The following is a 22,382-nucleotide window of genomic DNA, read 5'->3' as shown; positions in this document are numbered from 1 at the left end:
AAAAATAAGCACAGAGATTACTCATAATAATAATACCCCCCCTCACTTGTCTCCACTGCACACTGGAAACACTTGTCAGAAGTGGATGCCCTCCTGGCTTGGGCAGCACCCTGCATGCCTGAGTGGCTGCTCACCGAGAGGCCTGTGTGGTGGACTCTGTGGGGTGCCCACCTTCTGAGATCCCACCCTGAAATGCTGACCCTGCTGTTCACCCCGAGTTGCCAGTTTGCGGGGAGAATCGTGATACCGGCATGTTCCTTGCCGCCTTCTACTCTGTCCCCAGCCTGACCATGCTGGCGATTGTGCCACCCATCCAGGACTATGGTCATTACCACCCTGGATCCAAAATCAAGCAGAAGATGCCACTGAGGGCTTTGAGCCTCTGCCAAGATGTTGGTGACCCGGACCCTTTCTCCCCATCAGGGCACTGAGCAGGGAGATGGTGGCACAGTCCAGGCTCCAGACCTGGCCGCCCCATTTTCTCACTGTGTGACTCCGTTCAACGCTTACTGGGCACCTTCTATGTGCCAGGCACAGTGGTGGGACATGCAGGTTCTGGGGTGAACTAGAATATACGACTCATGCCTCTATGGACCATAGTATACACTGGGGAGACAGTGACACAAGTCATCATCGAGGCCCAGTCTGGGAACTGGGGGCTGCAAGTCTGTGTACTGGGGCGAGACCCAGTCTGGGGTAGTCAGAAGCTGAGACCAGAAGAATAAGCAGGTGTTAGCTGTGTGAGGAGGAAGGGAAAAAGTGAGCTGAGCAGGAGAAAATAGCCATGAAGGCCCTGAGTCAGGAGGGGACTTAACCTTTCTAAGCCTCAGTTTCCCCATCTGTAAAGTGGGCATAAGAGTACTTGCCTCCTGAGCTTGTTGAGATGATTTGGTGAAATCATGCCTGGGAAGTGTCGCACTCACCATAGCTGTTCCCTAAATGGCAGCTGTTATTCAGCTGGCTTAGATTACAGAGCATTGGAAAGTCAGAAAAAAATCCCAAGCTCCCAGGGGTCCCCAGGGACCATTAGTCCAGTGGTTCTCCACTGGGGGCAGTTTTGCTTCCAGAGGACACTGGGTAACATTTTTGGTTGTCCCAGTAGCGGGAGGCACTACTAGCATCTAAGAGGTAGAGGCCAGGGATGCTGCAAACATCTTGCAGTGCACAGGACACCACCCCAATCAAAGACCTCAATATCAGTACTGCTTGGGTGGAAAACTCCTGATCTAGTCTAAGTTCCTTATTTTACCAGCAGGAAACTGATCGGTGTTGAAGGGAAGGGCATTGTCCTGGATCCCTCCTACCATGTGTCAGGACAGGGCCAGGCCTGGAACAGAGCCATGTCTCTGGGCCCACCATGGGTGCACCTTCCCTTGGCGGCAGCATGTCTGAAGGAGAGAGGGTGGGGCTGGCAGGAGGAGAGGGAGAAGGCCGGGCCTGTTGGAGCCTGAGCGCTGGGCTCGGGTGTGGGGAATGGAGGTGGGGGATGGAGTTGCCTCTCCCAGTCATCCTTGGGATGGAATTCGTGGGCGTGAAATTCACAGGGGGCAGCAGCTCACTGGGCTGCCTGTGGTGAGCGGGTGTGTATGTGGATCCACACCAGGGGTGGGAGTGTATGAGCAGGCTGTGGTTGGGGTGTGCTGACTCAGCCAGCCAGTGGAGACGGGAGGATTCGACCCATCACAGAAAATCCTGGCCTGAGCGCTGTGACGGTTTGTGGGGTGTTAGGCATCTGAGGTGACTGGGTGCCCCCCTCCACCCTCTGGCATCAAACAATGTGGTTATGTAATGTTTGGGTATCTGGTACTTACACTGGGATGGTGCAGCCTGGCACTTGGGAGGGGTGGGTGAGGTGGGGAGCCTGGGAGGCAGGATCCTTGGGTCTGAGCCCTGTTTCTACTGATAACTTGCAATGTGAGTTTGGGCCAGTCTCGTCCCTCCCTGGGCCTTCAATTCCCCATCAGTACACAGAGGAGTAGAAGTAGACCTGTGGTTTTCTTACCACCCCTGTTGGAGCTCTTGGGTTCTGGCCAGGGTCTCTGGAGGCCTTACCCCCACCCCTACCCCCATGCCCTCTGGCCCAGAGGTCCCGTTCATGGGGCTCAGGAGGAAGACACCTATGAGCCAGATGCCTGGGCTCCCTGCCCCTGCCTGGCAGCCCATGCATTCATTCATTCATTCCAGTGAACAAACACTGAACCCCTGCTCTGGGCCAGCCTCATGCTGGGCAGCAGGCATGGTGGTGTCAGGGAGCTCAGTCGGTGGAGGATGGTCTTGAGCTTAGGCAAGTATGATACAGTGTGGTCCTTGCTGTACTGGGGACATACGGGGGGCGGGGTGGGCAGGAGCAGAGGAGACCCCTTAGCCTCAGACCTGGGGGCTGGGGTGGCTTCCTGGAGGAAATGATGTCTAAGCTGGGACTTGGTGGATGAGTGGATTAGGAAGAAGTGCTTTGCAGGCTGGGGATGGCATGGCAAGTTCCAGAAGGTGTGGCTGGGTATGCAATACAGGAGCAGGGGGAGGGGGTGGCAAGAGGAAGCTGGTGCAGCCACTGGAGCCAGCCCTAATGGACATTGCGTCGCAGGGGTGGGCTTCTTGGGGCTCCTGCTAACGGTGCCAAAGGGCGCTGGGGCCCCTGCAGGGACGGTGACAGTGACAGCCTCTGCAGGGGTAACCAGACAGGCCTCTCCCAAAGCTTCCCACTGAGGCTGGCCTTCCCGCACCACCCTCCATGAATGCCACTAACAGCGCTGAGGGCTCCTGCTGCTGCTGCCTGAGAGCACTGCCTTCCTTCCTCTGACAGCTGGCGCTGTGAGCCACCCACAGGGACAGGTCCAGGAGAGGCCTTTGGGTGCGTTTGGTTTTATCATTACTGTTTTAAATAACCTTTTAGAATCACTCAAGTAACACCGATCTGTTATAGAGAACTTAGAAAGTACACAGAAGCACAAAGAGGAAAGAATCTCCCACTGTATCCAGAGAGGGCTGGTAATAGTCCTGGCGCCAGGCATGTCTCCTCCCCTTGCCTGGGACCATCTGGCCCGGGGGCCCGGGGTTGTGGACCAGCTCTTGTCCCAGAAATGCCCCCTCTCCCTGGCTCTCAGTCCCAGGCCCTGGTGCGAAGATTTGAACCAGAAACTTTTTTGTTGTTGTTTTACAGAGCAAATTAGTTTCTCATTCAAAAATTTATACACAAATTGTTTCATGACACTGGTTACAGTCTCTTCATTGTGTCAGCACTCTTCCACTTTCCCTTTCCACCCCAGGTTCCGCAGTTCCAGCAGTCCAATTTTCCTGTCTCTTCCTGAGACCTGTCTTTGTTTTTGGGCAGGTGTCCATTTGGCCTCGTATACTTGATTGATCTAAGAAGCACATTCCTCACGTGTGTTATTGTTTATCTTATAGGCCTGCCTAATCTTTGACTGAAAGATAACTTCGGGAGTGGCTTCAGTTCTGAGTTAGCAGGGTGTCTGGGGGCCATAGTCTCAGGGGTTTCTCCAGTCTCTCTTAGACCAGTAAGCCTGATGTTTTTTGTGAATTTGATCTACATTTTTCTCCTGCTGTGTTTGGGACCCTCTGTTGTAATCCCAGTCAGAGCAATTGGTAGTGGTAGTTGGACACCGTCTAGTTCTTCTTGTTTCAGGGTCATGTAGGCTGTGGTTCATGTGGTCCATTAGTCCTTTGGACTGATTGTTCCCTTGGTTCTTCAGTTTTTTCACTCTCCTTTGCTCTGGACTAGAAGAGACCAATAGTTGTATCGTGACGGCTGCTCACAAGCTTTTAAGATCCCAGACGCTACTCGCCAAAGAACATTCATTATCTTTAAGAACTATGTTGTGCCCGTTGACATAGATGTCCCCTGAGTCTATGGTCCAGAAAGGTTTTGAAACAGCCAGCTGGGAAGGAAGCAAGGAGCAGGCAGCTGTATGGGAAGGGAGTGGGAGAGGGCTGTGTCCCTTCTCTACCTAATACTTGCTGTGGCATCAGTGTTGCTGACTCTCCTCCCCTGCTTTGTTTTTTTCTGGCATGGCCAGTGTGAGCAGGGGCTGAGAGCAGACTGGGGGAATAAGCAGAAGCCAGTAGATCCTGAGGGTCCTGCCAGGACAGGGTGGAGGGATTCTGGTTGGCCAGGGTCATCACATGCTAAGGAAGGATTGATGTAGGCGTCACAGGCTGACTGGCAGGGATGAGATCAGGGAAGACAGAGAAGGCTGATGGTTAGAGCACAGGCTCCAAGTTCCCCTTATTGCTGTGGGACCTTGGACAAATCACCTGACCTCTCTGTGCCCCAATGTCTTCATCTGTGAAATGGGGATAATTAAATCTACCACAAAGGGATGATGTGGTGATTGAATGAGGTTGTTGTTGCTGTCAAGTGGACTCCGACTCATGGTGACTGCATGTGTGCAGGGTAGAACTGCTCTACAGGGTTTTCAAGGCTGTGACCTTTTGGAAGCAGATCACCAGTCCTGTCTTCAGGGGCATCTCTGGGTGGGTTATCACTGCCAATCTTTTGGCTAGTATTTTTGAGCTATGCAGGAATCCCTATTGAATGAGGAACTATACGCAAAGGCTTAGCCTAGTGCCTGGCACTGGGACCTGTTGTCATGGGTCCGTTACAGCTGGTAGTGGGAGCCCTGGTGGCGCAGTGATTAAGGACTCGGCTGCTAACCAAAAGATCAGCAGTTCAAATCTACCAGCTGCTCCTTGGAAGCCCTATGGGGCAGTTCTACTCTGTCCTGTAGGGTCACTATGAGTCGGGATCAACTCAACAGCAATGGTTACAGGCTGATAGTGAGAGTGGGCAGGACCTCAGTTGCTGAGCAGGACCTGCCTTAGGGGGTGGGCAGAGAAGGGTGGAACCAGCCTGACCTTTGGAGGCTTAGCCTCTTTGACGACCTCACCTTGCTGTGAACAATGTTGGGATGGCTGTGTCCCTGCTTCAGCCTAACTCGGAGAATGAAACATCCCACCACATCACACTCTTGTCTGGTCTTCGCCCACCTCCCCCTCTGGGCACTCAACAACCTGCTCTCCATAAGGGGACAGCTGAAGTCATTAGGTGGAGTCTTGTCCTGTTTTCTTTTTGACATCCAACCCCATCATCTCAGCTGCAGAATTCCCAAGGCTCCCACCTGCCCTGCGTGTCCTGACAGGCCCTCATGTGTCTGCCATCTACCCCAGGTCCCTTAGATTGTCCTCTCTCAGGTAAGGGAACAGTGGTTTCTCCACGTGTTCCCACTCTCTAGACCCTAATCACAGGGCCATAAGCAACTTTGAGCACAATACTACCAGAACCCTCTCCTCAGATGTTAGAGTGGGTGTGACATCTCCACGCTGACCCCGGTTAGGACCGAGAGCAGGTGTGGGCAGGTATGAGTTGAGCAGACCAGTTGTTCTGAGCATTGGGCTCCTCCACATTTGCCTTCCATCCCCACCTCAGCTCCAGTCAGGGCTGCCAGCGAGCTTCTCTTGCTGAGCCTCAGTTTATCTTTAAAGTGGACATCACCATAGTACCTTGCTCACAGGGCTATTAGGGGCATTCAAGAAGAATAAAATTTGCAGAGTTCCCAGCAAAGAGCATGGCCCAGTGGTGGTGACTGATAGTGGCAGATCCCCATTCTAGCTTTCCTTTGTGCTAGGAATTGTCTCCCAGGAGTGTCCTTCTCAGGAAGGGAGCTACGCTACCCACAGGGGCCAATTCGTGAATTGATTAAAAACGACACACCTTTGCATTTACTTTCTATATGCCGGTCCTGCACCAAGTGTGCTACATGCCTGATCTTGCTTGATCCATGCAAGATGGCTGTGATAACCGTCCCTTCTTCGTAGATGAGGGAAGTGAGGCTCAGAGAGATGCCTGAGGTTGCGCAGCTGGTGAAGGCAGATCCCGGAGTTGGACTGCAAAGCCACAGCCCAAGAGTTGGACTGCCATCAGCGGGTGGGGTATCTGGCAGGTCCTGTGCTGGGTCCTGGGGATACAGGGGCGCTAAGTCCACTTGGAACAAACCAGAGTCCCTCTGAGCTTGCTGCACTGCTCTGGTGCTAGTTTACCCATTTCCCTGGCAACAGAGGCTGGGGGAGGTGTGTGTTGGGGGGGAGCTGCAGGCATGTGGGAGGAGCCAGCTGCCAGGCCATATGCTCTACCCACTAGCACCGAGCTGTCTGTGGTGTCCAGAGGGGCTCAGTGGAGAAGATGGGGAGACGGGAGTGCCTTGTGCAAGAGCGCGGCTTTGGAGAGGTTGCTCTCATGAGTCTTGTTTTACCCCCTCCCTCCCCCAGGCTGAGCATGGGCTGAGTAACCACGTGCTCTGAGCACAGTTGTTAGGTGTCGTCGGGTTGGCCCTGACTCACGGTAACCCCTTGTAGGACAGAATGAAACGTTGCCCAGTCCTGTGTCATTTTCTTGATGGTTGGTATGCTTGAGTCCATTGTTATGGCCACTGTGTATTTCATTGTCCAGCACTGTGATAAGACAATATTCTGCTGTGATCCATCGGGTTTTCATTGGGTAATTTTCAGCAGTAGATCACCAGGCCTTTCTTCCTAAGCTATCTTAGTCTGGAAGCTCCACTGAAACCTGTCCACCATGGGTTACCCTGCTGGTTTTTGAAATACCAGTGGCATCGCTTCTAGTATTATCGCAACACACAAGGTAGCCAAGTACAGTATCGGGGTTAATCCTCATGTCAACCTTCATCCTCCTCATACAGATGAGGCTCAGAGAGGTGAAGCCACTTGCCAAAGGTCACACAGCTAGCGTGAGGCAAAGGTGTGAACCCGTGCCCTTGACATCCAGGTGTGTGCCCATGACCTCCATGTGGCACCATCTCTTTGAACAGGGATCCTCAGCTGTTCTGGGCCCTGGGCAGGAGCGCCTGGTGGGTAGGTGATGTTGTGTCTCTTTTACCCTGTTTTGCCTTGTCTGCTGCCTCCAGGTACAAAGGCTTCATCAAGGACTGCCCCAGTGGGCAGCTGGATGCAGCGGGCTTCCAGAAGATCTACAAGCAGTTCTTCCCCTTTGGAGACCCCACCAAGTTCGCCACATTTGTTTTCAATGTCTTTGACGAAAACAAGGTGAGCTGGGGATGGATGGGGCCTGTGCCAGCCCTGAGCCTCCTCCCTCCTGCAGCAGCCTGCTCAGCTCCCACAGGATCTCCACACCCACTCTCTCCTGCTCATGTTCCCTTCTGGAGAAGGAACACACACATATGCACACACACACAGATGCACATAGAAGCATTCACATATACACACGTGCCCACTCACACAGTGCACTCATGTGCACGTATGCACACATGCCCCACACATATGTACACACAGATGCATGCACACACATGCACACGTATACTGTGTGCACACATGCACCCACGGACACTTGTACACACACACACACTCACACATGCACACCCTGAGCTTTCTCTTACAAGCACAAAACGTAAATGCCTCTGGGGATAGTAATAGGATTAATAAGCATCACTGACATTTACTGAACATTTATTATTTTTATTGAAGTCTCACGAATACTCTGTGGGGTAGGTACTGTTTTTTTTGGGGGGGTGGCATTTTATTTTTATTTAGTCACTTTTTTGTGTTTCTTTTAAATTTTATTTTGTAGGGTAGGTACTTCTAATACCCCCACTTTGCAGATGAGCAAACTGAGGCTCTGAGAATTAAAGAGACACACTCAATATCCAACAGGATCAGAAAATCCTTAAAGTAACTGTCTTAGGCTAGGTTCTCTAGAGAAGCATAACCAGTAAAGCATATAAATATATATAGAGAGAGATCTATATTAAGGAAGTGGCTCATGCGGTTTTAGAGGCTGAAGCATGCCAAGTCCATGAGTAGGATAGAGGCTTCTCCTGATTCATGTAGCCGCAGGGGCTGGCAAACCCAAGATCGGCAGGTCAGACAGCAGGGCTCTTGCTCACAGGCCGAGTAACTGATGAATCCCAAGATCAGCAGGCAAGATTGCAGGTAAGCTGCTAGCTCAAGTCCTGAGAACTGGACGTCAGACGAGCAGGAGCCTGCAGCAGGATCTACCACAAGCAAAAAGCCCATGAGCCTTGCCAGAATGTCTGCTTATATTTGAAGAAGGCCACGTGCCCAAGGAAACTCCCTCTCAACTGATTGGCTACTCACGGCAGATTCCATCGTGGAAGTGATCACGACATCATATGACTGCCAAACCATTGAGAATCATGGCCCAGACAAGTTGACATACAACCTTAACCATCATAGTAACCTCTTCCTCCTGGCTGTAATAGCCCCACATACCTTGTCAGAAATTTGAAAAATTTGAGAAAATAAAAATGGCCCATAATCACGTCTCCTAGAGACAATTGCCAACATCTGAACATATATCCTTCCAGGTTTTCCTATCCATAGTAACTGTTTTATAAAATTACAATCATCTTGTACACACTGTTTTTATAATCTGTTTTTTAATGTAGCAATATATCAAAACTAACATCCCATGTTATTTCATAATCTTCTACAATGTTATTTTCAAATGTTTTCATCTGATTACCTGTGTAATACTCACCTGATAGACCCTGGTGATGCAGTTGTTACGTGCTTAGCTACTAACTGAAAGTTTGGCAGTTCAAATCCACCAGTGGCTATAAAGGAGAAAAGTTCTGGTGATCTGCCCCTATAAGGATTGCAGCCTTGGAAACCCTATGGGGCAGTTCTGTTTCATCCTATAGGGTTGCTCTGAGTCAGAATTGACTCAACAGCACACAACAACAACAACTATCATCTTCTGTCTACCTACCTACTTATCTAGTGAGTGACCCCATAAGCCCTTGTCACTGCAGACAGTATATCTGTAGTTGGTGTCTCTGTAGCTGGCATATCTACAAGCCTTCCAGATTCTGTCCTATGATGGCAATTTTCATGGTTACGTAGTGTGCATAGGTAGATTTGCTGTGGCTTGCTTCTGTGTGCCCCTGCTGCTGGGCACTCGGGTTGTTTCCATTCTGACAGGCACTAGCTTTCTCTCCAGCTGTCCCTGGACTGGGAGTCACAGACCCTGGCCCTGCTCTGACATGCTGCCCCTCTCTGGGCCTCAGGTTCCTTATCTGCAAAACTAGTAGGTTGGATTAAATCATCTTCAGGACCCTTCCCTTTTCAAAAGTCTGGGGTTCTAGGCTGGGGGTGTTGCTGGGGTGGGTCTTGCTGGAAGAGGGTGGGTGTGTTTTGGTGGTACGCTCTGGTTCTTTTTTGCTTCAGAAGTTGAGTCGGGCTGTCCTTTAGCCTGGCCCCTATTTCCTGTCCCCGCTGCTCCGTTTCTAATATTTCCCCTCTCTCCCTTGTTTCCCCTCAACCTCTGTTTCCCCTTTCCTCTCGTTCCACCTCCCTCTTCCTTCTTTTGTCCCCTCATCCCTTTGCTCCTGCCCTCCCCGTTTGGGCGTCCATTGGCCATGGGTATCTGGCGTCTGTTGCCCACCACCACCTCGAGGTCCTGCCCAACCCAACCAGGTGACCCAGTGCTGAATGAGGCCAACCCTGTCCCTGTTCTCTCTCCTGTCAGGATGGGCGGATTGAGTTCTCTGAGTTCATCCAGGCACTGTCAGTGACCTCAAGGGGAACCCTGGACGAGAAGCTGCGGTGTAAGTCCTACCTGCTTTGGGCATATCAGGCAGCAGCTGGGAGATCTCAGCCCTTGCCAGGAGAGGGCGCCAAACACACATGGCAGCAACCACAGAGCGAGTCCCTGCTTAGAGGTCAGGGCAGCGCACCCTGGCCTCGTAGCCTCTGCAGAGGGTCCAGGTCTGTGGAGATAGCCCGGCCTGAGACTTCTCATGACCAAATAACCAGGCCAGGCTGTCTGTCCAGGAGTAAGAGGGTGGCCCAGACATTCTGCTCTTCCAGGTCAGAGTGTTTCCTGTTGAAGGTGGCCATAGTGAAGGGTGAGGTTTAGGGGGTCAGGGGATGGCAGGTGGGGTCTGTGGCTGGCAAGAGCAAAGGTAAGATTCAGTAGGTGGAGACACAATGCCGTTAGCAGCGCAGCATGGAGTCAAAAGCCCCGAATATCAGGGCTGGACTCACCATTTAGGTGGTCGATATTATGATTACTGATATCATTCATTCTTCCCTTCAGTCATTCATTCAACACATATTGCCTGAACATGGCCACATGTCAGCTCTGGGTAGGAGGCTGGGAATAAGATTGGCAGGTTCCTCCTCTCATGAGGCTCAGTCATTCTAGAACGGAGACATTGTTCAAACAATCTCATAAAACTGCAACCGAGGGAGGATGAGGGAGATGAGAACCTGCCATAGAGGAACTAACCTCGTTACAGCTCAGAAGGGTAAGAGAGTTGTGGGGAGGAAGGAAGGAAGAAGGTTCCAGGCAGGGGGCAGCACGTGCAAGGTCTGTGCAGGGAGGGATGAGAGAAAGCCACAGAGGTGAGAGTGTGCAGGCATGTGAAGGCTCTTTGGTTGGGACATAAAGTGCAAGAAAGAGAATCTGAAGGAGAGAAGATGAAAACACTTTGGGCCAGAACTCACTGCTCACTAAGCCATTTATACTTTATTTCATGGGCTATGAAAGAAACCCCCTGCAGTTTCTCTAGCTGAAATTGTGTGTGCACATTGCTTTTGTGTCCCTCCACCGCCTTGTGTTCTGATGTAAATAGTCATTGACTGAGTGAGTAATGGGGCCCTCAGTCCCAGGCTGCGTGTTGAGGCGCAGAGAGGAGAGGGGCTGTTGAAGTACCTCTCCCCCTGCCCTGGGCCAGGGATAGCTCAGCTGTGGCTGGTTGGTTGCAGGGGCCTTCAAGCTCTATGACCTGGATAACGACGGCTACATCACCCGAAACGAGATGCTGGACATCGTGGATGCCATCTACCAGATGGTGGTGAGAAGCCTGGGTTCTGCAGGGCAGGGAGTGGCAGGAGGACATCACATTTAGTGACCGGGCCTGCCCAGAGGAACTTCTTCTGTGCAACTGCTCTCCTGCCTGTGGTCACTCTGTGCAGTTCCACCTTGGGAGGCAGGGGAAGGTGGGGACAGTAGTGGGACCGGTGTGCATGGAATGATCTGGACCAGGATGGCAAAGACAGTGGGGCATCTTGGGTAGCGGGAGGAAGAGGCAGTCCTCACATGGAACCAACTCAAGTCTGGGGCAAGTGTTTGACCAAGACCCCAAAGCCAGGAGTGCCAGGAGCCTAGCGCATCTGCCTTGTCTGTCCCTGACAGGGGAACACTGTGGAGCTTCCCGAGGAGGAAAACACCCCTGAGAAGAGGGTAGATCGGATCTTTGCTATGATGGACAAGGTAAGGCTGGGTGGACCTCCTCCTTGACCAGGGAGCTAAGGTGTAAAAGATAGGTCTGGGTCCCAGTGGTCAGGAAGTGAGACCCAGGGGCCTGGGCTGGCTTTGCCTGACCACCCATGAGACTGACTGAAGGCAGGGGCCTCAGCCTGGTGTAATGTCCACCGGCTGGCAGCTGTCCCCATCACATCAAACATCCACAGGTTTTAAGTAAGTCTACCCAATGCTTTTTCTTTAATCAAGGATTCTTAGCCCCTCTCTTCATCTTTTTTTTTTTTTTTATGGACCCATTTGGCATTCTGGTTAAGCCTATGGGCTTCTCAGGCTAATGTTTTAAATGCATAAAATAAAATCCATAGGATCGTGAAAGAAGCTAATTATTTTGGAATACAATTATCAAAATATTTTTTAAAAATTTGTGATATAGTGTCATATGGACTTTTTATTAGCACATTAAATAACAAGGTGCCATGGTGGGTCTAATAACTCCCATAATTTCAAAGTTGTGATCGGTGAACATGATACCTGCAGCAACTGTGATTTGTTATAAAAATACCTGTGATACCCATTGTTGGCAAAGTCATAGGTACTGCTGGCTCCATTGGGAATTGTCACTTACCTTTATCCTTAAAGGAAGAGCTACATTTCAGCTAGAGGTTAGTGAAAAGAAAGACCTAATTTTTTTTCCATTCAAATTCATAGGTCTGCTGAGTTCTAGGCACAGACCCTGGGTTAAGAAATCCTTCTTTAGATAAAGCTTGTTTTTCTAAACTGAAATAACTTTGTTTTAAATGGAAACTTGGTATCATGATAGTAAGGACACCCTGTATTGCATGCTCAAAAAAAAAAGAATACAAATAATTGCAGTGAACTGGGGCTTATGATTACATTTTGGATGGATACAGTTGCTTGTCCTGAAAGCTTTGAGCCTGAGGTCTGTCCTTTCTCAGTTTAAAAAGGGAGATTAGCCCATGTCAGAGGAGCATTAAAGATATGTTAGCCTCAGACTGAGCCATTCTCTTTTTAATTATCAAAAGATTTATTGACAGAGAGTGGAACAAGGAATAATAACTTTCTCAGAGTGTGATTCAATGTTATTTAATGCTAAGGTCACGCACTCCTTAAATCCCCCCATCCACACCTCCCTTGTTTTGGGAAATGGTGCAGACCCTGGAGCCAGGCTGACTGTGTGACAGAGCCTCAGTTTCCTCATCCGCAGGATGGGGATAACAGCGACACCCTCTTCTTAGGGCGGCTGTGAGGATTCCATGAGACCAACCATGTGTTATGTTTGGCACTTACCGGGCACACGGCCAGTGGCCAGTGTGGGAGAGCAACCTTGCTGTGCTTGTTAGAACCATCGGCGTGGTTTTCCCTCTCTGGGCCTCAGGAGGTGGAGTGGGTGGTCTCCAAGGCCTTTTTCTTTCATTATCACAGGTTTCCTTGAGACATGCTCCAGGGGAAGGGATTTTGGCCCAAACCATCTCTCCCCACAGGAGGCTCACCAAAGTCCCTTCGTGTCCTTGCATGAGCTCTGTCCATCTGTCTCCCTCCCAGGTCTCCCAGAATCCAGTGTGGGCTGCTCCAGGAGTGGTTAAAATACCTTCTAAGGGTGGCTTCAGAAAAATGTATAGGCTCTTAGCCCTTTTGTTTTAATCACCATCCATGGGAATTAATAATAGTGATAACAGTAACTATGGAGTCACAGGGCGCTTCCAGTTTCCAGGCACTTTACACAGCCTGAGCTCATGGAGCTATCACTCCAGTGCCGTGAGGAAGCCATGTGTCCCCAGATGAGGAAGCATGCCCAGAGAGGTGGGTCACGTGCCCAAGGCCACCCAGCCAGTAAGTGCACAGGTCTGTCTGATGTCTGATTCCTCTCATCTAGTGAGCTGCACCACCGCCCTCCTGACCTGATTTTGGAAGCTCACTTGGGACCAGGCCTGGGTCAGGCTTAGGGAGGAGGCATCTGGGATCTAGCTAGAGACCTCTGTCCTAGGAGGCTGCTTCTTCTTCCACCTTCAGCATCTCCTCTCTGCTTACAGAATGCCGACGGGAAGCTGACGCTACAGGAGTTCCAGGAAGGGTCCAAGGCTGACCCATCTATCGTGCAGGCGCTGTCCCTCTATGATGGGCTGGTATAGTCCAGGGTCCAGAGCTGGGGTGAGTGCAGGGGACTCGGGGCCTGGGAGGTAGGAGGGCGGAAACTCAGCCACAGGATACCCAGGGTTGCAGGCAAATTCCCGTGTTTCCTGGGGGGGCACTTGGGGTCTTTCCAGTGGGTGTAGCCAGCAAGGGGGTGGGGGGCCTTGGAAGAAGGGCATTCAAATCAGCTGGAGACCCTCTGTTTTTATCATTTTTATGTACCCAGATTCAGCCTGAGAGCTTGCTTGAATAGAAGTTTCCCTGGCTCGAAAACACTTTGAAAACCACAGTTCTCAGCTAGGGGCAGAGACCTGGGAGAGCAGGGGTTTTCTTCCCCCTTCTCAGAGTGGCCAGAAAACCTAAGTTTCTGGCTGTCTTGCTTAATAGCTCAAATGTGGTTTATTTTATTATCCAGTTGGATTTGATATAAGCGCAGAGCCTCTGGTGCTACTAGAGAACTGTCTTCCTTTTTCTTCTTTCGTATCTTCTTTTTTATGTCTCTTCTCTGTTATGTCCTTCACGCTGGCTGCGGGGAATGGAAGTGAATGCCCTCTAAGGTCCTGACCAGCTATAAACATTCTTGTACATGCCTTTTGGTGAAAAGATGTATGCATTCTGTTGATATACACCTAAGAGTAGAATTCCTGGGAGATGTGTATATCCAGCTTCATAGATACTACCAAACAGTTTTCCAAAGTGATTGTACCCTTTTACATTCCCACTAGTAGTGTATGAGAGTTCCAGTTCCATGACCTTGCCAACATTGGATGTTTTCTGTCTTTTTAAGTTTAGCCTTTTTGGTGGGTGTGTAGTGATAACTCATTATAATTTCAATTTGCATTTCTCTGATGAGCAGTGAAGTGCAGCACCTTGTCATATGTGTAATGTCCATTTTAATATCCTGTTTTGTGAAGTGTTATTAGTCATCTATTGCTGCATAATACATCTCCACAGAACAGCAGCTTAAAAGGACAAACATCAGGAATTTGGGCACAGCTTGAATGGGTACTTCTGGTTCAAGGTCTCTCATGAAGTTGCAGCCAAGCCATTGGTAGGATGACCAACCATTGCAGTTTGCCTGAGACCATTCCAGATTTAGCACTGAAAGTTCCACATCCTGGGAAACCCCTCAGTCTCAGGCAAACTAGGACAGTCGAATAGGGCTGTAGTCTTATCTGAAGGCTTGGTTGAGGGGGGAATCCACTTTAAAGCTCACTCATGTAGTTTGGCAGGCCTGGATCCCTTGCCACATGGGCCTCTGTACAGGGCTACCTCACAACATGGCTGCTGCCTTCCCTCAGGGTGAGCAATCCCAGAGAAAGAGAGAGAGCCCACGATGAAAGTCACAGCCTTTTTATAACCTAATATTGGAAATGGTATCTCATCACTTCTTTTCAACAGTGCCTTGGCTATTTTTAGCTATTTGTATTTCTCGGTAAATTTTAGAGTCATCTTGTAAATTTCTACACACGTGTGCACGCACACACACATGCACACACACAAGCTGAGAATTTGATTGAGGTGGAGTTGAATCTATAATTCAATTTGGGAAGAATCGGCATAGTTCTAATTCCTAAGAGAGGAACCTGATTGGCCCGAGTAATGTTTTCAGATCATCCCACACAGATCAGAAAAATGGCTCCCCTTGATCAGAACTGAATACTTGAACAGGAAGTTCACACTCAGTACCTAGGTCACGTACGAACACGTAATCAGAACCAATTTATAAGGGATGCAGCTGACAAATGCTCGGTATGCAGGCCTGTTCCTTGGCGCACACTCATCTGTTGTCCAGTTCTTCCCATGCCCTTGTGTAAATCACAATCAGTGGGCTCACTGACAACCACCACATGATCTTGTGTATTTCCTCAAGGCTATGGGAAAAAGGAATACAAACTTGGATTCTTGATGTATCCCTGTGAGGAAAAGACACGCTGTATCATTTTTTCAGTGTGCAATTATTTTTGAATCATCTTATTTGTTTTTTTCTCACAGTTTTCTATGAGTGTATGTATGTGGATATATTTCCTCAGCAACAATGAGTTCATACCATATGTTGTTACCTGCTTTTTTATTTTTTAATGAACAACTTAGAGAAAACATTTATTTCTTCTTTTGGAGTCTCAGCTCTAAGAAAAGAGCTTGTGATATGTTTTACCCTACTTGGCTTAAAATTTATATTCTCTTGTGACCACACGGGCTTTCCTTTACATGATTTGTGTGGACATATACCTTACCTTCATCAGCGACAGGTTGGCCAAAAAGGTTTAATTTATTTTCATGACAAACTTCAGAGTGGAGTAAGGGCCCTTGTGTGACATGATCCACCTTTCTATAGCTCTGCTCTAAAATTGCCCTCCTCCTTCTTAGAAGCTTTTCCTAGAGCCTAAGCCCATAAAACCAATTGCTGTCAAGTCGATACTGACTCATAACGACTATTGGACAGAGTAAAACTGCCCCATAGGGTTTCCAAGGAGTGGCTGGTGGATTCGAACTGCCAACCTTTTGGCTAGCAGCCAAACTCTTAACCACTGTGCCAGCCACTAGGCCTCCTTCTAGATGCTACTTAATAGTAATTATATCCCATATCTGTTCCATCACTTTTGTGATTTATTTGCCTCCTCAGATTCCTGATGTGTCATAATTCTCAGATAAATTACTGTTATACAATTCACTGAATTATTCAGGACCCAAGATCATGAATATTTTCTGTATCATTAAATGTTGTTCGAGATCATTGGATTTAAAAGTACTTGATGAGTTTCATGTTTACAGTTATTGGGCATTTAGGCTGCCCCCATCTACCTTTTTGTGCTATGATAGATGATACTATAGTGAACATCTTATTTATTTCTTAAGGGTTAATACTAAGAATCAAAGGGATACTCCAAAGGCTTTGCACGTCCCTAAGACTTCTGACATACACGCCACCTTGCCTGCGACCCTCCTGCCAGCTCTGTGTGAGTGAACTCCGGGCCAGAAAAAACCAGTTGCTATGGAGTTGACTGTGATTCATGGCTCTCCCATGTGTGTCAGAGTAGAACTGTGCTCCATAGGATTTTCAGTGGCTGATTTTTCAGACGTAGATTGCCAGACCTTCCTTCCGAGGTACCTCTGGGTGGACTTGAACCTCCAACCTTTTAGTTAGCAGCCAAACTGTTTGTTTGCACCACCCAGGGACTTCTTTGTTTCTGGCAGCCAGCAATTAACCTACCTCACTTCCTTGTGTCTTCCAGATGCCTGGGAACCACTTGCCTCCTCTCGTGCCATGAGGCCACCTCAGCCCCGACCTCACCCTCACGTGTGTCCACCCCACCTTTCTCCACATCCACACTCTGCAGGGCTGCACTTGAACCCTGAGGCCCCAGCTCTCCTTCCCCCTGCCCTGCACCCACCCGCTGCCTGAAGCCACTGGCTCCACTTGCCAACAACCTCTGCTTGTCCGGGATAAAAACCACAAAACAAAACAGCCCTCTGCAAAACCAAGGACTCGGCAGCCTCCCAGGCAGCCTCTCTGTTCCTCCTGCTCTTTTGCGCGTGTGCTTTTGTTTATTTTTATTTTTTATTTCAAACAGACATTTAACAAGAAAAATAAAACAACTCTCTTCTGTCCTAGAAGATATGGACTGACAGATGGGGTGAAGGCTTTGGGGACCTCAGAGAACTCTGCCTCCTCCTGCCTCCTCCTCTGGGAAGTCCTGGCCTCCACCTTAGGTGGGCTCAGGAGAGCTGAGGGGGGGCACCTGACTAATGTTACTTTTCGTCTCATCCTTTAGCTGCAAAACCACCTGCGTGGCTCGGATGATTAATTATTATGATTATTTTTTGTGATAACAGTATTGTGCTTTTTGTGGTAAAAGTGAAGGGTTTTTTTTAACATGTACATATGTAATTGATATCTTTTATTTATTGGTTAACTGTTGCTGCTGCCTCGTGTGTCCAAAGCTCCCTGGGATGCGGGGCCTACTGTTTACATGTGCACATCCCCCCCCACCCCCGCCCACACCTGCTTGGGAGGATGGTGGCCTGCAGCGGCCAACAAGCCAAAAAAAGATTTTTTCTTTTCTTTTCAGATACTGTGCTTGATGCTTTGATAGGGGAAAGGTGGTAATTCTTAAATGGCTAATACACTGTTCCCTCCATCTCGAATGCCTCCTTCCTGTATCCCTTTTTTCTGCTCCCGTTCTACACCCTTCTCCCTCCAGTGTCCTCCTCTGGGCCCCTAACATCCTTTCAAGGATGATCAAGGCCATCTTTTGGTTTCTAGACTCTTGCTTTGGTGTTTCCGGTAGCCTGGAAAAGGGGAGGCTTATCCTAAGATTGGGAGCCAAGAAAGGGGGCAAGGGGCACACAGGCAAAAGCAAAGGATAAGGAGGGGAGGGCTTTGCAAGCAAGTGAGCAGAGGGGAGTGGGTAAGGGCTGCCTCTACCTCCTGGGGTAGGCATTGAAAATGGTCTCCCAGCTCTCTCCCACTGTGATTTCCTATCTTTTTTTCGCAGTGGACCACATGGCATCGTTCTTCCCTCTCCCTCTCTCAGCTCCAGTGGGCAGGAGGGAGGGAGAGACTGCTGGCAATCCCATTAACATAGGCCTTGCTCCTTGGCACTGTGGTCAACTCACACCCTTACAGGAGGTGTCTAGCTCTGCCGGCCACTGGGACAAGGGCGGCCCCAGAGCAGACACCCCTGGATTGGAGATCAGAAAGTCCAAAGTCTGGCCCCTTGCTCTGTCACCACAAGCATTCCCTGACTTCTCTGGATCTCACTTGTCCCATCTGTAGAACCAGGAGGCCTGGGCTGGTTTATCTTAAGGTCCCTTTCCATGCTGACATTGTATTCTAATTCTAAGAGCCTTGGATTTAGTTTCCTAAAGTCGGATCCTGTGGTCTGTGGTTAAGTTTGCAAGGGCTTAGTAGACATGAGGATGGTGTGATTCACAGCACAGCTCCTGTTTTTGCCTCTTGGCACAAGCCTTCAGAGAAACAGGAATTACTTGTTGCTGGTGGGTGGGAGGTTTGTCCACTAACCAGAACGTGGCAGATGGTACACCATCCTTTTCTGCAGTGCTTCTTGGTACCCCCCAGACTCTCTTGGGGCCAAGTCAGCTGTCTTTTCAGCCCAGAACTAGTCTTTGCTAAGGGAAGATTTCTAGGGTGAGGAGCAACCTTCTAGACTGTTTAAGGCCAGGTCTGGGTCTAGAATTCCTGTTTCTTCTTTGCAAAGTCAGCAGCCTATCATCCCCTGCTTATTTCATCCCTGAAAGGGGAAAAGTTGACCCTTGGTTCCTGGTTTGGGTTGTCTTTGGTCTCCACTTTGCACTTTTGTCAGGAGGCCAGAGCGTCTCCTGTTCATTAACCCTCAGCAAACACATCTTCAACCAGAGGAAGCCCTCTGCTAAAGAGAGCAGCTTCAGCCCACATGGGGCTTGCATGTCTATTGCTGTGGACTGAAAATCTCAGCCAACTCCAGAAGTCTCCTGTTTGCATTAGCAGGCCCTTTGGCTGCGCCCTGGCCCCACTTGTAAGCCCCCAGACCCTTCAGGGACAGGAAGCTGTAGTTCCAGATTGGATTCTTTGAAGCCCTCACTGGTCAGCTTCCTCCCCAACCAGTGGACCAGGAGACCTGGGACTCCCACCAATTGCTGCAGTTTCTTGCCTTGGCTCTGACATGAGACCTTAGGGCAGGGGATGGACTTGATGACCTGGGATTGGAGAGGATAAGAGTGGAGCCTTTCTCTGGGCCAAAAGACTTCTTTGTCTAGAATCTCAATTTGCTGCTCTGGTCAAATGGGAGTGATGCTGTGTATGCTCATGAGAGAGGGGTTTGTGGCTGAGAATTTTTCAGGGTGAAGGATGTGGATCCTTCCAGCTGAGGCATTCACTTCACAGCCATCTACTGAGCATCTGTGTGCGAGGCCTTCCTCCCATCCTTCTTGCCCTTTGGACTTTTAGTTCCAAGCCATATGTATAGCTTTTGGCCTTAGCAGGCGATATCCTTGGGGACCACAGACCAGGGTGCCAGTAGGTCCCATGCCTCAGGCACACCTTTGGCTCATGCCCCGAGACAGCCTAGAGTTATTGGAAGGGCCATCCGTCTTCCTGGTAGGGTGCTGGACACTGGTCATTTTGGCTTAAGGTTGCAGACAGGGACAGACTGCTGTTCCCTCCTCTCACCAGGCCTTGAGCTGGGGCACCCTTGGAATCCCAAGCAAGGCCTTCTGAGCATCTGTGGGCCTTTTTCCAATGCAGTTTCCCACACAAGGCCCAGCCCCATCAGATGCTGCTGTTTTGGGATTCTAGACCAGAAGCTGGGCTCTTACTCCCCCTGCTGATTCACATTCCCAGGGCCCACCTCACGCCCCCCGCCCCAGGCTGAGGAATAGGGACCAGCCTCGGGAGGCCATTCTGCATCTGCCCTGGCCTCTTCCTTGCAGAGTCTGATCCCCACTTTGTGTTGATGGTGACTTAGAGGAGAATGTCACGATTTCCCAGTGATTAAATATTTAACCAAGCAACATTTAAAATAACGTGAAGGCAAATATATGTGTCATCCTTTGTACTGACATCTCTTCCTCTGAAATGCTTTTGACAGCCAGCTTCCCAGACGACAGGCGCATCTGGGCTTTCGAGGACGCTGTCTCTCTGGGGGAGGGCTGGGGTGCCAGGTGGCCTTTGGAGAGAGCAGCCTCTCTGGAGAAGGCCACCGCTGCCGCCAAGCAGAAAGCTACCCAAGGGATCCAAGGAAATGTGGGAGCGCCCCCTGGTGGTTGAGAGCAGCAAAGGGTTCTGGGAGCGCCAACCCTGCCAAGTTCAGGAGGGATGTGGGAGGTGGGGAGGAGGCTGTGTTCCAGTCCCACTTTATTGGCAGTATGTCTCCCAGATGCCCCTCTTCTGGGTCTCCCCCAGGGATAGTGAGTTCATTAGTATAGGGGAACTGCAATGGGAAGCCTTGCCCCCTCCTTTTTTTTTTTTTTAAATATCTGCGGAATAAACCCAATGGTTGATTTTTGAATGAATAAAAGGCTTTTGTTGAATAAACATCTGGTCCCATCTTCTGTCTTGGCATCTTGGAATCTAGGCTCAGGCTCTGTCTAATCCAGGATTGGGATAAATGTAGAATTCCCCCTCCCCAGCCTGTGATGTCTCTATGTCTTTGCAGTGGCCCATGGCCCCAGGGAAAGCCACTCCTATCCTGGTCTGACTCAGTAACCTGCTTTCTCTGGGACCTTGGGCAAGTCAATTCCACTCACTGAGTCTCAGTTTCTCCATCCATCAACTGGGAACAAGAGTCTCTACCCTGCCCACCTCACAGGGGTGTTGTGAGGACCAAACCAAGCAGTGGTCTGAATGATGTGGTATCCCACTCAAAGCCTCCAAGTTTGGAAAGGAATTTGGGCAACTCTTGCTAAAAAAAACAAGACCAATGTTTCCCACTGTGGTTGTTTGTCTTCTTTTCTGCCTGCCTTCCCAGGCCCCCTTAACTCCCCTTTTAGGGTGCTGTCCTGTCTGGATCTGCTGGTGTGTGTCTCTGGAGAAAGGCAGGTCCTCGCCCTGGCCAGGGGTGGGCAGGGGCCACGTGGTATGCCCAGGCCCCCTCTTATGCTCCTGTTGTATGTCATCCTTGTTACACCGATTAAACACGCTTCCTGGACTTGTCCTTGTCTGCCTTGTACAGACCTGTTGTTTTGTCTGTTTCTGTTCTTTATTGTTCAATTTAGGTTTCCTTGTCCTTCTCTGACACCCTCTCTCTTGCTTTGGGTGTTGTCTGCCCAGTTTCCCCAAGAGAAAGTGTGTATATAATGGGCATAATGATTAAACCAGAATTTTTCAAACAGTGTTTACCGGAGCCCAACGATCAGTGGGGCCATGGGGTGGGGACGCCATGTACCAGCCCCAGCAGCTCCACTCTTTTTGTTTCATCTGTTGGGGTCTCCATAAGACTTTTAGAAAGGGCTTCTGTCACTTTAAAAATGTTTGAAAATAATTGACCTAGACCAGTGGTTCTCAAAGATGACTGTCATCAGAATCACCTGAGGGCTTGTTAAAACCCAGATTGCTGGGCCCCACCCCCTGGAGTTTCCAATTTTAACAAGTTTCTAAGTGGTGCTGATGCTGCTGGTCTAGGGACCACACTTGGAGAACCTCCGGTGACATGTTTGCACTGCAGGACATCCACAGTCCTGCCTCCGTTTGCCCATCATTCATTCAACTCTACGATGTGGCTTTTATACCTGTGACATGCCAGCCACCAAGGACCCAGATATTAACTGCTCACCACGTGGAGGGCTGTGTAGGGAGGGGGGTGGGGAGATGAGTAGCCCCTGTTGGCAGTTGGTGTGACTCGTCATAGCTCCTTCTTGACCTCGTTTTTAGCTTTGGGGGAGCCTCCAGGGCTCCTTTCTGTCCCTTTTCAGCCTGGAAAGGCTGTCCTGGAACCTGGGATCTTGGAGGGGCCTTCTCTTCCCTCTAGTCAAATAACCCAGTGTTTCTGAATATCAATTTACCCTGCCTGGCATCTGTGGGGAAGGATCAGAGGAGGTGACAGTCTCTGCTTTCAGGACCTTGTTAGGGAAACAGATTAATTCTGAGAATAATAAAAGGTAATGTCAAACCAAGAGTGTAAGTGCCAGTGAGAAATACATTGCTCTTGGCCAAAGGCTCTTTCTTGTAAGACACAGAAAGCATGTAGATTGATAAGATGAAATAGCCAGCATTAGAATGAGCCACTGCCTGCAAAAACAAGTCGAATTTCAGAGTTGGTTTTGTGAAAAGCATCATCAGACCAGCATCACCATGGAGACGGAGCTGGAGGCCCTGACATAACTTGCACTTTGGGGTTGAAGCAGCCACTGAAAAGGGTAATGCCAAATGTATTAGTCAGGGTTCTCCAGAGAGAATCAACAGGAGATATGTTCACATTATCTACACAGAGAGACTGACCTTAAGGAATTGGCT

At 49.7% G+C, this 22,382-nt stretch overlaps 1 protein-coding gene across 1 annotated transcript in view; it reads left to right on the top strand.

The window, feature by feature from the left end:
* Positions 1-17,571, top strand: part of NCS1 (neuronal calcium sensor 1) — a 55,591-nt gene extending 38,020 nt beyond the window's left edge. The window contains exons 3-8 of the mRNA XM_003407582.3: positions 6,939-7,077; positions 9,539-9,617; positions 10,780-10,868; positions 11,210-11,287; positions 13,330-13,447; positions 16,666-17,571. Coding sequence (XP_003407630.1) covers positions 6,939-7,077; positions 9,539-9,617; positions 10,780-10,868; positions 11,210-11,287; positions 13,330-13,428 — 484 coding nt within the window. The 3' untranslated portion in view covers positions 13,429-13,447; positions 16,666-17,571. The remainder of the gene's footprint in view (positions 1-6,938; positions 7,078-9,538; positions 9,618-10,779; positions 10,869-11,209; positions 11,288-13,329; positions 13,448-16,665) is intronic.
* The last annotated feature ends 4,811 nt before the right edge of the window (positions 17,572-22,382 follow it).

The sequence above is a fragment of the Loxodonta africana genome, chromosome 9 (genome assembly GCF_030014295.1).
Source record: "Loxodonta africana isolate mLoxAfr1 chromosome 9, mLoxAfr1.hap2, whole genome shotgun sequence".
Classification (NCBI taxonomy): domain Eukaryota; kingdom Metazoa; phylum Chordata; class Mammalia; order Proboscidea; family Elephantidae; genus Loxodonta; species Loxodonta africana.
This window is presented reverse-complemented; position numbering and strand designations above follow the sequence as displayed.